Source organism: Rhipicephalus microplus, chromosome X (genome assembly GCF_043290135.1).
Source record: "Rhipicephalus microplus isolate Deutch F79 chromosome X, USDA_Rmic, whole genome shotgun sequence".
NCBI classification, from domain to species: Eukaryota; Metazoa; Arthropoda; class Arachnida; order Ixodida; family Ixodidae; genus Rhipicephalus; species Rhipicephalus microplus.
In genome coordinates this window covers 205,842,657-205,857,779 of record NC_134710.1, presented here as the reverse complement: position 1 = coordinate 205,857,779, position 15,123 = coordinate 205,842,657, and the positions used below count along the sequence as shown (strand labels likewise).

The window sequence follows — 15,123 nt, the reverse complement described above, 5'->3', positions numbered from 1 at the left end:
CATAGAATAACTACAACATTCCTAGTTTCTTCGCGAGTGAAGGTTGTCCGATTGCAGTGTGAATAAGCTGTTCACAAACAGATGCAATATAATATAGGCAGGACACTGCAACTTTTTGCAGCTCGAAATTATTGCTCATGTTATTTGCCCAAGTTTTCTTTTTTTCTTTGCCGAGCGTAAGTACATCATTATTCCTGATTGAACAATATTTGAATGCGCCGATGCAAAATTCAATAGTGGCCTCACTCAATGCCGAATATACTCACTCAATGTGGCCTCACACAACGCGGAATATGGTTGAACTGAAACATCCACAAGAACCTCTAACCACAAGACATGCATTAATGCATGCTAAAAGTGGAACATTAAGAAGGCCACCCAACAATGTGATTACAAATGCTACATAATGATGGCTGTGCGTTTGCATTCTACTCATATTAAACACTGGCTGCTAGTCGTATTCCACATCCCCCGCTGACTTCGGGAAGGTTTTATTACTCAGTGCAACAAAATTGCTATTTTACTAGGTGCCTCAAACACTAAAAATTTGTCAAGGAAACGCCAGCGAGAGGTACTGCTGACAAGTTACCTACGTTACATATAACTTGGGTACTTGAACGCACAGCTTCGACGCGGATTAGAACAAGAGAGAGACCTACACATGGCCAGCAGCAGTTGTTAAGAAAGAAACCAGCAAATCTTTCAAGTACGCGTGTCTATCCGCTGCATTATAAAAATAATACTTGCATGGACACTGGTGCCACTTTACTGCCCTCGACTACCATCTGTTGTGTTCTCCCCAAAGCTTTCACAATTCATACCCTAGTAATGCCACATTTGACACTAGTGAGAATACACACAGATTTTATAATAGACGATGTCTAATAATACAATGCTTCATTGCACAGCAGCACTAGTGGCACATACGGAAAGCACGATACCATGTGTAAACTTACAGTGCGAAATATAAAAACGTCCTTGGAACAAGGAAGCACGGGCGCGCAGGAAGAAAATGCAACTTAAGCCATAGCGCCATCCAATACTTTGCAGCTCAATCGTGAATGGTTACTATAGCAAGCACGAATGCCCAGTGGCAAGAAATAGCAGTACACCTGAACCTCTTCCAAAGCACTCAGGCGATAACCTTGGTCAAAAGAAACTTCTAAAAACCTTGAGTCGTATAAATGACCAAAACTTTTTTCAAAGACTACACACACACACACACATTCCAAGGCACACTAATATACTTGGCTTCGCCGACTTCGCATAGAAGGTATGCGAGACCTTCAAATTATATTTTTGGGAAAACAGTGCGCTTGTATTTCTTTGTGTCAATTGAGAAAACTTTTACCATGACACCAAACGGATTGGCCTTCGCGTCTGATCAGGCAGAGCTTTGAAAGAGCATGCTCGCGGCTGTCAGAAGAGCAACGAAAGCAACTTTTACTTCCAGTTTCGGCAGGTTATTCCTTAGCAAAAACCGCAGTAGGCCTATTTTGTTAGTCGTCGGCAATACATATGTGGGTCAACTCACTCCATAACACCAACAGTACTCGTCTCGAAGCAAAATACACAACCATGCACTGGTGGATATTTCGATAACGTTCTTTACGCGTTGGTAAGCAGGGCACAGATGTCTGAAATTGCGTCAGGAACATAGGCTTACGTGGATCTTGTATACAGCAGCCATAGCTCACCTTTAGCGAGTTTTGATGGGTACAGGTGTTCTGCCTTTCGAAGAAACTTAAGCGCCTTTTCTTTGTGTCCCTGTGCAATGTATATTTGTGCCAGCTGAATACAACGCTTGCTTTCTTCTTTATTTCCTTCCATAACGGAGCCGAAACGCTCCTACATACTTTGCCTGATCGGCACAGATATGGCCCACACACACAAGATCCCGTTGGCCGACGACGCAAGTACGCACTTTACGCTTATGCTTCCAAGACATAGCATAGTTACATTTCAATTATTTAACATATTTTATAAATGCAAAAACTTTTTTACATAAATATTAATTAAAAAAGAAATCCTACTTCAACTTATTTTTTTAATAAAAAACTCAAAAACAAAATTATTGTAATAAAAAAATTTTTATTTAAAAAAAATGATTAATAAAGACAAGAAGTTATATTACTTTTACAATACTATAATGATCGTGTAAAATTAGAACTGTTTTTTTTGTGAAACGATTGGAAAATAACCCTGTCATATTATCTCCGTCTGTACTTCGATTGGTGCGTTGTGGTCACGTGGGAAGTTTTGTATTAACCGTTTCCAGCTTGTCGTTGGCGGGTGGTGTTATTAGCGGTTCGCTGCGGTGATTGTTGGACGTGTCGTTGTTTTACGTTCGAGTTGTTCTGTGAAGAATGGTAAATCCATGCAATCCTTTGCAACTGTCCAATATCTTGCTGCAAAGTTTGCGCCTCGTTTATCTCTTATGCATTATTATTGTTTCTCGCAGCGTATTTCGCCCCGAAATATTGGTTTTCATCATATTTTTCTCGATTTGTAGGCTGGCGGCAAAGCCGGGAAAGACTCTGGAAAGGCGAAGGCCAAGGCAGTATCCAGGTCGGCGAGAGCTGGACTTCAGGCAAGTTTCAGTGCTTGTTCTACTTAGTTTTTTTTTTTTTTATAATTGCAGTTGGGTGTTTGTTTGTTCGTCCGTTTTGCTACTTTCCGGAAGAACTCCTAAAATGAAAACTACTGTTAGGCCTATTTCACTGCCGCTGTTAGAGTTGTATTGCTTGCGGACTTTTTTTCTTTTGGCCAGTACGAGCAAGCCGTGCAAATCTAACGTACGCTGTTATTCCTTCATGCAGTTTGTTGCGCGTTTGAGTTCCTCGGTGTTGCTTTTTTTCTTTGTGCTGTGTCGACAAACTCGATTTAGGCTGCGTCTGTGTTAGTAGTGGTAGTGTGGGAGGGCTGTTGCATTGTTGACTCGCGGTACTGCGTTGGCAGGAGCTTGAGAATCGCTTGTGCAGGCAGACTAAGTTTTTAGGTTCTTTTGAAATTTTAAGTAATATTAGTCATGTAGTTGTGGCCGAGTCATTTCTTCCGCAATGATACCATATTAACTCATTTTTCTCGCAGTTTCACTGCGTCTTCCGGTTTTCTTTTTTTTTTCTTTCGCGTTCATTATGCAACCGACGATAGGAATTGCTTTTGGGCATCGCAGTGGCATATCTAGGTTTTAGCTTGCGGTGTTATGTTTAGATACTTGTGGGGCTGCCGAGTGACGCTTGCTGGTTCGTGTGCGCTGTCATTTTGAGCGTTGTCCAATCGTTATCCCTCCCGCCTTTTTGTTAGGGCAGCACATAGAGAATCCACCACCATTGATAGCTGCGTCATTTCAGTTGCTTGAGCTATTAGACCACTTGCGGGCTGCTTTGCCTACGTCGTGAACTTTTTTAAGCGGCGTCAATTTTCGCAGCCTTTTTTTTTTTACTTATACGAATTTTTTTATTGCGTCTGTGATCTTACTGTCACCTGTAATGTGATATTAGACGCAACTACTTCATTTGGCTGCGAACATCACCTGTTCATAGTGGTGGGAGCAATTTCTTTAATGTTTACTGGTTGCATTTTGCACCAATTCGCTATTTTCATAGTTTGTATCATTTAGAATCGTGGCGCGTGTGCCATCACAGCCACTGCGCATGCGCGGGCTAGTCTCCCGAAAAAAAAAAAAAGCCTATGGCGCGTGTGCCATCACAGCCACTGCGCATGCGCGGGCTAGTCTCTCGAAAAAAAAAAAAAAAGGCCTATTGACAGGCAGGGCATTAAAATTGAAACACAACCTTCATTTCAGACAAACTAAAGCGAAATACTAAATTCAGTTTTTCACCTAAGGCAGTGCATAGCGGCCATGCTGTTAAGTCATTAACGTCTGAGCTCAATGTATTGCATCTAAAACGACAATATCAACAGCAGTGCCCTACTTACTGTGAAATTAGGTAAATGGCACAAGAGTACATGTGCTGCAGTAGGACATATTCAAAATCATCCCAAATGATGCCAGATGAGCCACCTACAATTACTCACTATTAATCTTTCTAGCTGCACAAAGAACCTTCCGTGCATCAAGAGATGCAATAAAATGTTCCTTGTTCGTTTGTTTGCTTCGTAAAATAAACTTGCCGGACGTTACTATGGGGAATGTGGTGAATAGTTCAAAAATGCAATTTTCACATGGTTTAACTGGAAGGGCCCAGTTGAATAAAAACACATCTGCCATCTCGGAGCCAATGGCAGGAAATTGATCAATGGCCGTTGCTGCTATGGCGGCCTCGCAGTAAAGCTAGTCGGTGTTGTGCACGCAACGGAGACGTTCTTCCACTGAAGACTACACCGGAATTGTGTGTGACAAGGCAAAAGCTACTACACATGATGTGATTGCACCCCTGCAAATAATGCACACGTAGTGTTAGACTCGGAGCATTACTTGTACGTGTTTATTATACTTAGTGTTCATGTGATGTCACTTCCGCCGTTCTCGCCCTCTCCCGCCATGCCCATGTACCTACAGCAGTTTGCGTGCTGCAGCGCAGTTTGTTGGGGGCTCATCTGTTGCTTTGTGCTATGTTGAAAGGGCAGAATTGTAGTTTTCGGATCGGGAAGACCTCGCTTGTTCACTTGATACAAGACCAGAAAATCCAGATGTGCGACATGTATACCAACCACCGCGTACACCGGCTGCCTGCCACGACCTACGAGGGCCCAGTCTCTAGAGCCGCAATTTTAAGAGTGCATTAGCGAAGTGCAGCAGCTCCCATTGCAAACGAGTCGTGCAGAGCTAGGCAAGTTTACAAGAGATTTATAATATACTGCTGCGACCCACGCCACCAAAGTAGCAGTGCCCCCCCCCCCCTTAAGTGCTTTAAGCAGTGCTGATTGAGCCTCTTTGATTGTAATTTGTGAAAAACAGCAGAGGAAAATATTATGCCAGGTGATTAGCTTTACGTCGTGCATGCCGAAGTGATGCCGTTCACTTTTTTTTAGTATGTTTGACACATTTTTCACCTTTTATTTTACTTTTGTTTTAGGCTAATGTACAGTGGAGTCCCCTGAAAAATTTTTGTTTTAATGCAATGCCCGAATTTCCGTGATCGCCATTTAAAATTTAACAGCCTCCCTGACACTCACTCCGATTGTGGTCGCGGACAAGTTTGTATGCACAGTATATTGTTAAGACTACACCGGAATTGTGTGCGGCAACACAACAGCTACTATACATGGAGTGATAGCACACCCGCAAATGGTGCACACAGTGTTTAGTTATAGTATTACTTGTAGAGCATTACTGTAGGTAAGTGCTTGGCTATAGCACTAACCTTCAATGAAGTTACACCTGAAGACGTATATATCGCAGTTTCAAGTATTTGTTATTCTGCGTCAGCCAAACATGCCAGTACTTTTCGAAAAATTTCAATGTGCGTTATCAATTTTGAGTAATAACTTTCGGCACAGAGAACACCCAGAAGCACTGCTCCTTTTTCGTGGACTACTAAATGAACTTGCCCCACTAGCAGCTGATCATTCCTCGAACTTGCATCGCAAGTCAAAACTGCACGAGTGCAAGCATGAGGAAACACTGCAGTGGTAAAAGACAGTCTGTAGGTACCCAGGCATGTCGGTGGCGCATTTCGGAAGTAATGAAGGGGCACTGGGTGAGGTACGTGCACGATATGTATGTGCATTGGAAGCCACTGTGGGTTTAGCACCTAAAAACTTGGTAGAAATGTGCTAGTTCCATTCTCTGCTGGGGCAACCGTATCTGCGTGTGTGATAACTGTTTTCCGGTGTATTAGATTCATCTTTAGTTTTTATGATTCGTGTAAAAAAGGATATACAAGGCTCAACGTTTTGACGCTGTGAACATGAGGAAATGCAATGCACGCAGTGTGCATTGTGAAATACTTGTTTGCCCACAGTGCCATAAAGCCTGTAAATGCCATCCGGAGGGGCAGAAAACGATTTATTTTCTTCTAGAGGATTTAGTCTGTGGTGCTGTGTAAAGTTTTCCCACCTCGTTTGGCAGTATTGCGAGGTTGCTCTTGTCAAACTCTGAGTAACTCTTTGATGCAGTATTGAAAGCACCTTGGAGAACAACCTTATTGTGGCATTGAGACTTACTGGGAACACCGATCACATTGCGTGATTGACAACTATGTACACACGCATACAAAATGTATATGGCAACTGGAAGCTGCGACTGCTACAGGGCTGCAGCAATGCTTCATGTGGAAACAGCTAACGGAGTCGTACTTTCCTTTTTGTAACTGGTATTGCGGGCGCTACGTTACAATGATATATTGTGGTGCTCTTCATTCTTTTTTGCGTCAGCTTTGTTGGTTTACGATTCTAAGAACGAACCATCCGATCAGCACAATTGTTTGTGTCATGATGGCAGCTTTTATTGCAGCTGTATTCTCTGATAGCTGCCAGGCTTGAACAAGTATCTAACGTCTAAAGCTACACCTGCTTCGTTGTTCTAATATTGGATACCTTTTTACGGATGCTCTCATGCACAATTTACCAAGCTCATAAGTCAACTTATCGAGTATATAAGGCACACCAGCACAAATATTGAAAACGTGTCTTATACATCAAAAAATGATTTTGGCTGTACTAAAGTTTGGATGCACATTAAAAATCTCAAGTATGTGTAGTTCACTGCTGCTTTTGCATAACATCTCATTGGGTGTTTGTGCTTTAAACAGCACTTTTATGAAGTTGTTTTAACACTTTCGGGACCAGGGAAAATCGGTCCCAAAGAGTGTTACGATGAATATCTTTAGTAAGCCAGATATACAAGATACTCGTGTATTATATATCAAAATGAAGGTAATTGAATGGTCTTTTAGATGCATGCTAAATATTACACAGAAAAAGTTTATACATAATAATGAAAAAGTGTCAAACAGAAAGTGTCACGAAAAACAAACAAAAGTTTTAAAAGGCATGCATATACAAGTAAAAATGTAAACTAAAAAATTTCAACGTATACGAAAAGTGGCAAAACGTCTTTTTTCTCTAAAATTAAACATTGGTCCGCCTATCTACAACTGCCTTTGCTCAGCCTGCTTCACACTCGGAACACTCGTGTGCCCGTCGCAGTTGATGGCTCTCATGCCACTGCAAGAAACAATTTCTAGTTGTTGTAAAACACAAGTTCTGTAAAAACAATCAGTTTTGCGTTCAACTTTCTTGCTGTTATAGCACAGCTTGCAGCTTCTGTGCCTTTCTGCCTTTTCGGGCTTGTGGAGCATTTGTTTAGTGGAGGAGGAGTGCGTGCTGGCTTGGCACTGTGAATGTTGATCTGACAAACGAGCTCTTCAGAGAATGCCAGGTGGTCGTATTCAGCTTTTCTTTCAAGTTCGGAGATATCTGGGTGTGATGCGCGGTGTGCTTGAAATGAAATGAAACTATTCACACAGGCAATATCAATGCAGTGGGAGAAGAGTGTCTTCCACCACCGAACACTTCTCATGAGGACATTGTAATAGCCAATCTGGTCTGATTTATCTACTCCTAGCATTCCAGCATTGTATTCATGTATAAGAATTGGCTTTGGTACAGAAATTTGAGCCCAAGTATTTCCCTTTCTTGCTGTGTCGGTCATATTGGCTGTGTCATTAGTGCTCGTGTTGACAACACGACGGTCCTTCCACTGGAGGTATAATATACTGCGATCACGGAGCCATCTTGGGTCCCCACGTCGCGCTTTTCCATCGCGAGTCTTTCAGTTCAACCAGAAATCCTCGCCGGTCTTTTCTCAATGTACCGCAAGTAAATACCGTGATCCAGTGCCGGGATCAGCTAGGACCCTGAGCTTATAGCCCCATTTTGTAATCTTATCTTTCATATACTGCCAGATTCCCGATCGCCCTTTGAATTTCACCATTCGTTCATCCACGGAGAGATCACGGTTTCGCTGAAAAAGGTTTGCGGACACTTGATTCACATGCTCCATGAGCCACCACACGAACCGGAGTTTTCCTCTCGATAGCTGGCTCACATCGTCCCAGTCGGCAACATGGAGCATAGCGAGCAACGCTATGAAGTGGCATCTGGGCATTATTCGTCGTGGGAGCAGGCCACTGTAGAGCTGACCCACGTTCCAGTAGAGCTTCAGACGTGGAACCTTGACAATGCCCATGTAAATTATGAGGCCAACAAATTTCATCCGGGGTCACCTCTTCCCACGAACCATCGGGATGAGCGTGCGTCGGTTTTTCTAGTATATTCGTCCAGCCGTACTTGTTAGTTTTCACATAGCATAGCGATCACTTGAGTTTTGAAAAAAGAGCGAAGTCGAGGGCCGTCAAAAATTTTCTTGGTCCGCTCCCGAGTGCCACGCCTACGTAGTCGGGGATATAAACACCAGGTGTTCGAGGGGTGCAAAGACGACCCGCTGGTGGCAGGAAGTCGTTGTTGTACGTTGTGGAAACCCTGCCAAATCAACATAACACAATAACGTCTGACGACCGTGCAAGCTTGCTCAAGAGCAAGCTGAAAGGATAGCGAAACTAACCTTGGTCCACTTGTTGAACTTCCAGGCTGATCGTCCCCCGACTCGCTGTCCGAACTAAAATCCGAACTTCCAAAGTAGTCTTCAGACTCTTCGCTGCTCGTATTATCAACGAAATCTGCCATTGAAGCAGCGGAATCGCGAGATCCGGGCCGTTTTTCAAGCGCGCCGTGTCGCGGACTTGACGCCATTCTCTCCATCAGGTGGCGCTACCGCACCCAAGAGGAACTGCGATTGTCCACCACCACCTCCCAGAAAAAACAAACTACTAAAAAAAATGGAAGAGTTGTGTTAGAAATACCACGCAGATGGTGCTGCATGTCAAACCGCGCAGAAAAATTTAGTTTGAAAGTGCGTTGAAACCCATCGGTCGTATATGACCGACGGCCCTATGGGCTGGTCCTGAAAGTGTTAAAGGCTAATTAGTAGTCATTTAAAATAGTGCTAAAATAATTGGAGCAAATGAACAGCTTCCAGAATGACCTGTCCCGTAGTTATTTTTTGCTGTCCCTGTCTAGTAACCAGCGATACAATAGTAAAGCAGGTTGACTCCCTTAAGTTCCTTTCACATTCTGTACCTGTCTAGTGTGGTTATGAAATGTCCCCTTTTTTATGGGATAAGGCCGAATTGCATGAATTATGCCAAGATCCATGCATTTGCTCCAAGCTAGGAGACATGCGACAAGTGGGTGTTGCATTACATGTAGGCCAGAGCAAATGGTGTAAAGCTGGAACACGATGTCAGACTGGCTAAGAAAGCAAATCTCCAAACCTTCACGCGCGTCGAAAAAGAAAAATCGATGCAGCTCTTCCGGAATTTTTGTCACTTTGTTACCCTAGATACCGGTGGCCTCATGTTAGTTTCAGTACACAGCAGCCGCTCTCATGTCAGCAATAGTTTATCACCAAAGCCATAGTGTCAATTTTGCTTGGGACGAAAGAGCTAACAACCAGTTGCATGTATTTTCACACATATACCGTTTGATTCATGCCACATTCTTGTGCAAGTAGTGTGCTTTTATAGTTTTATCATTGTTGCTTTTTGTTGCAGTTTCCCGTGGGTCGTATTCATCGGCACCTGAAAAATCGTACCACCAGTCATGGCCGTGTTGGGGCTACTGCAGCTGTTTACAGTGCAGCTATTTTGGAGTACCTGACTGCTGAGGCATGTGTATATTTTATTGCTCATTGTATCTCATATTGTAAAGCTTTGCAATACGGCCCTACAAATAGCTTTGTATTTAAATTTTTGAAGCAATGATTTAAATATTCCTGCTAAATTTACATTTTTCCACATTACTCTAGTTTATATGTGAAAGTTAATAAGGGTCCTTGAAATTTACGTTTGTTTTCAAGGGCTTAAAAGTGCTGGATATTTTACAAAACCTTGATTTTTATTTTACATATTCACACTTTCACAGTGCAATATTTGTGATGCCTTAATTGCAGTGGGTTCCATATGTAATCTGCCCATCACAAAAGCATCAAAAAATTCTGTGCGGAACCACCACAGTGGATTTTTGGAAACTAAAAAGGCAGGGGGATCAGGAAGACGTGTTGCATTGAGAAGACGTTGAAACCCTCATTAAAAAATTAAACTGGGAGCTGCAGTTAAAAACTTCACTGCTACAGCAACAGAGCAGGCATGGGCAACTAGCTATCTGATCAAGCCAAATAGCCTTAGGAAGGATGCCACGACCAAGCAGCAGGAGACAGCTGTGCATATAGTGCTTTTTTTTTTACAAGTTTGTTTTCTTGTGCCAAGCTGCTCTAAAAGCATAACTCAAATTGCACCGAACTGCTGAAAGAGCTTCAAACACAAAAATTGATGCCAACCTCAGCTTCAGCGGGGAGAAAAGGCCGAGTTTACATTATTTTCCCGAGCAGCACCAGGAATACAGACTTCTTTGGGTGTTTTTTTTTACTTTTCACTTTTCTGGCGACGAAGGCTCCCATGGTCCCACCATAATCTCTTCTAACCGTGCTTTCAGTGTGCTGCTTTTGCTAGCTAGGCTGTGTTCTGGCACCACTGTCGTTTAGTGAAAACCGATTTGGCAACCAAAACAGTGCCATGCGTAGAGGTGTTAACTCTAGAGTTCTTTGTGCGTAGCACATTCCGGTCACTGCATTTTTCATGTGAATCTTGTCGACGCTGCTGCTGCTGCATGTGGTCACCCATATCGTATTTACTCGCTTATTGATGTATCAATCCATTTTATTTCTGTGTGGTAGCCAGTGCCGTTGACTATCGAAACGTTAAACCGTTGTTTCAATAGGACAAACATCTTTGCTAGCCACGCGAGCACAGCGACACCAAAACTAAGGGCATGGCCTCCGCAGTGGTGGGCGCGCGCGCAGTGTTGTTTCTACGCCGTGCCCCCGCCATCTAGGAGACCATGCAAAGGGCAACTGTGCCGACGGCACTGCGTTTTTGTTGTCTGGTTTCTCGCCGTGAACTTTTCGGGGACACCTGCGCAGGGTGTGTTCAGCCGGTACGCTAGGTACTTGGCGGATTACAAGCAGCGCATGGCAACCTGACGGCACAATGGGAATTCAATGCATTCAAAAAGTGTCAGATACTGAAGGAGCCAAAAGCAGCACATCACTTGTTGAGACAACCAAAAACAATCGTTTCGTGGACGGACTACAAAGCACCCAAATCTAGAAACTATTCGCTGAATTTGTTCGAGAGCTGCATGCAAGGTCACTACCAGTAAAAGAGCGGAGGGCATCCGTGTGAAAGCTTTTATCTGAAGCAGACTTTAGTTCAGCAATTTTCAGGCAGCCGTGAAGAAGCATGAAGCTACACGCTTCCTCTTCTCGCTAGGTGCACGGTGGTAGCCCACTTGTTGCCTTGTCCTATTTGCTCTAGCTGCAGTTCATTCAAAATATGTGAACTAGACTCCTCATTCCCAGGTTGAACTGTGTAACAGCGTTTGCCACAGCAGTCAACAGCAAACCACTCATTCTTGTCCTTTTATGACAGGCTCCACATAAAGAGTGCACTGCCTCATTTGCATTCTGCGTTTTTCTTCTCGCATCTTTGCAGGAGCTTCTTGTCAGACAAGTGCTCGCACATAAGGTGCAGTGCATGGCTGACAGCCTCTGGCAAGTTGTACTTGGTTTTTGGCATGGGCTCATTCCTTGCTATGGTGGCATTTTGCGTGCACCATGACTCGGGGTTCTGTGAACAACAGCTGAGGTTAGCTTTTCAGCCGGTGACATCGCATGGTAATATGTAGCACAAACTTTGTTGTGCATCTCGTCCACATTCCCGGAATGGCATTTGAGAGCCCGTGCGTAGTGTCTCTTCAATCTTGTGTGATGAGGTAACCCGTGAGGAGTCCTTTGCCACTCATGCGCTCTCCACCCTCCCTTTTGTTCTGCTGCACATGGTTCGCACAGTCTTCTTTCTCAACAGTGGTAGAGCTATACACTTTGGCTTCGTTTACCGCACTGTACTACCGGCTGTCATCATCGCAAAGCATGGTGGTATATCTGAGGCCATGAAGCGAATGAAATCATTGCTGCCTCTACTTCCATTTGGCCAGCCTTGCGTAAGGTGTTTTTCTGGAATGGACAGCACTACATGAAAACCTCTATTACAGAAGCCACTTCATTATGAGAGGTGTCCTCTTGTGGGCCAGTTTCCATCAAAAGACTGCAATATTTTCAGAGTTGCGAAAATTAAGGTCCTTGTGAAGGCTCTGCACTGTCGCAGCATATTTAGCCATATGATTGGCACAAGCTTTTTTTTTGATTGTCTGGAGTTGTTTTTAGGTACTGCTGGTAGGTTTTCCTATGAAGACCTCGGGGTGGAACACCCATAGCGACAAATATATTTTTGCATACATAGCATACGTAGCACCCGCCATGCAAACGTTATCTCGAACAGGTTGCAGTTATTGCTACCACCAGCTCTTTGCGAACTCCATTTTGAGCAAACTTCCCTGCAGTTTCTGCTCTGAAGCTTCCATTCCGATACCAAAACTTTCAGGGATGGCTGTGAATGTGGTTGCGCGTGCGTAATTCTTCAATCGTCAGGCACCATTCACTCTCGTGATCGCTATGGGCCAATGATACGGTGTGGTTCTTTCGCTTGTTTTTGCCTGGTAGTGCACGTTAGCAGCAGCATTTGGAGGTTTATATATAATGGGAAAGCAAGCCAGAAAAATGCTCTTTCAAAGCCTCATTCCGGTGAGTGGCTTGCATGAAACGAGCAAGACAAAACTCTGTAGTTTTTGGAATTTTTTTAAGTGAAGCAGACTCGTCATTCCGAGCCGATTTTATGCTGGCAGGCGCGAGACATTGTGAAGAGAATCTCAAAATTGAACAGACAATCGGGGGGGGGGGGGGGTCAGTAAGACCAGTTTCCCCCTAAGGGGTTCTGACACAACCTTTTTTCTTGTGTTTTTCTGCTGCAATATGTTGCTGTGGCTCTGTTAATTATGACATGACGCACCGTTTGCTGCAGCATGCGACAGATAATTACGAACCCCTCCTTATTGACCATTTTCTGTTCCGGTTTGAGAGAGCTCCAAAAACTAGAAGCCCTCAGGTGCAGCTATCGCCACCTAGCGCGTGCAGCTCTTGACCATGTCAGCACGCTGAACAGTGACACACCTCCGCACGGTACTCATCGAGACTACTTTCAAATGGGAAATGAGCCTGCAGTGTCGCCAAAAACAACTTTCCAAGCATGTTCCAGTCACTCTTGCAACCAGACGCAGAGAAGTATGGACCTTTTGAGGATTTCCTTTCTACAAAAGCAGACGTCGCAGCCTCTTCAGTGCATTTCTTGGGGGGTCGCATGCACTGACAACAGCCCAGAGAAGACTGGCTGCGCCCAGAGAGCCTCGAGTGATAAGGTCTATAGACTAAAAGAACAAATGCGGCAAAAGAGAAATAGTGGCTGTGACGTCAGCACTTGTTTAACTGCAGTATGGTGACTAGAAGAAAGCAGGGGTCCCCTAAGGGTCCCCTTCGAGGGTGTCGTTGGCACGGAGTCGAGGGCTCCTGCGAACTTCTAGGTGAATAGATTAATTTAAAATACCTTCCAAGCTACGTTCACTGTTGATTTTTGCGGATATATGAATGTTCACTGCAATTGACCCCCGCAGGCTGGGATATTTTGTCGGTGCCCCTTTACGCGAAGGCGCAGTGTTTTCCAACTAAGATTTTTGTGCAATTGCTGTTTTTTTTTTTTTTTTAATTCTTAGATTGTGATGCGTTTTTAAATGTTCCCGGTGAACTTTTCGGACCCTCTTTTTTAATGTTTCACACATTTGTTACAAAGGCTAGATAAGTCTGTAATGAGGTAGTGCAGTGCAATTTGTATTATAAGCGATTTAAAATGTGCACTAGTGCCCTCATGTTGCAAATGTTTTTTTTTTTTTTAGGTTTCTTAGACAACATAATAAGTGGTGCTAAGGTTCGTCTGCTCAAAAATTTAATTTTGCTGCTCCAAAAACTGCTTCCAGTCTCTGTTGTCTCACCCCTGTTGAGTGTAAATGAACTACAACTGACAGTTAACCAATGCACCTAACAAGAAGTCGCACACATAGCCTTGAAAGTCTTCATATATATATATATATATATTGTGTAAATGAGCATAAATCCTGATGAAAGAACTTTGGGGTCTTGCAGGTGTTGGAGTTGGCTGGCAACGCTAGCAAGGACTTGAAGGTGAAGCGTATCACTCCTCGTCATCTTCAGCTTGCCATCCGTGGAGATGAGGAGCTTGACTCCCTCATCAAGGCAACCATCGCCGGTGGTGGTGTGATTCCTCACATCCACAAGTCTCTGATTGGCAAGAAGGGATCCCAGAAGACGCCCTAAGTCTACAAATCATTTGCAAGCACTCACTCATTCAAAAATAAGGCTGCATGGATTGCTGCTTTTTTCAACCAGGTGTCCACATTTCTTTCATATATATTCAGCTCATTTGAATACTACATCCACATAAACTTCGTGCAGTTCGGTATTAGTGTGACTTAGTAAGACTTCTCATGTCTACAACACCACCATCATGTTGTGTATCATATGTTCTGCTTCGTTGTGAATAAAAGGTCTGTAAGGAAAGTCTTCAAATGCTTGTGTTTCTCTGCAATGTTTCAAATATATTGTTTTTACTTGGTTCTTGAAAGTAGCTTCCGTATGTATTGCTATAAAAAGTAACTTGGTATGTGTATAGTGAAAAGACAACAAATTTGACAATCTGCAGCTGCTTTTTAAACTAAGGCTTCTCAAGTGGGAAGCGGATGCATCTCCCCTGCACTGGGTCTGTGGAGCTGTGCTGGCATAGCTCTAAACGAAAATTCTGGCTGCAGCATTCAGGCATTTTACTTGCAATGCATAAATTTTTGGATACTGCTGTAAAATTGCCAGGACTTCTTTCATTCTCAGGGAGAGCAGAATTTTGTTTGGGTGTACTGCTGTCTGTACTCGGCACCGTTCCTAGCAAGACAAATGACCATGAGAACTCTGCAGCTGCGACAGGTAGAAATAGCAAATAGGTAGCTGGGCTGATGGGGGGGGGGGGGGGGGGGGGCTCTAAATAAGAAAGTTTTCAATACCTCCCAGCAGGAACTCTT

At 43.7% G+C, this 15,123-nt stretch overlaps 2 protein-coding genes across 2 annotated transcripts in view; one reads left to right on the top strand and one right to left on the bottom strand.

Annotated features, from left to right (window-relative positions):
• LOC119187670 (dnaJ homolog subfamily B member 14) overlaps window positions 1–1,912 on the bottom strand; it is a 72,072-nt gene extending 70,160 nt beyond the window's left edge. The window contains exon 1 of the mRNA XM_037435750.2: window positions 1,698–1,912. Coding sequence (XP_037291647.1) covers window positions 1,698–1,830 — 133 coding nt within the window. The 5' untranslated portion in view covers window positions 1,831–1,912. The remainder of the gene's footprint in view (window positions 1–1,697) is intronic.
• A 321-nt stretch (window positions 1,913–2,233) lies between these two features.
• On the top strand, window positions 2,234–14,620 carry His2Av (Histone H2A variant). Its single transcript, XM_037435707.2, has 4 exons — window positions 2,234–2,369; window positions 2,513–2,590; window positions 9,582–9,695; window positions 14,177–14,620. The coding sequence occupies exons 1-4, from the start codon at window positions 2,367–2,369 to the stop codon at window positions 14,366–14,368; spliced, it is 387 nt and encodes a 128-aa protein (XP_037291604.1). The 5' UTR covers window positions 2,234–2,366; the 3' UTR covers window positions 14,369–14,620.
• The last annotated feature ends 503 nt before the right edge of the window (window positions 14,621–15,123 follow it).

Excerpts from the sequence above, each read along its gene's own strand:
- His2Av (XM_037435707.2), top strand. Across the intron at positions 2,591-9,581 it reads CGGCGAGAGCTGGACTTCAG|TTTCCCGTGGGTCGTATTCA; the intron begins GCAAGTTTCAGT and ends TTTTTGTTGCAG. Across the intron at positions 9,696-14,176 it reads TGGAGTACCTGACTGCTGAG|GTGTTGGAGTTGGCTGGCAA; the intron begins GCATGTGTATAT and ends GGGGTCTTGCAG.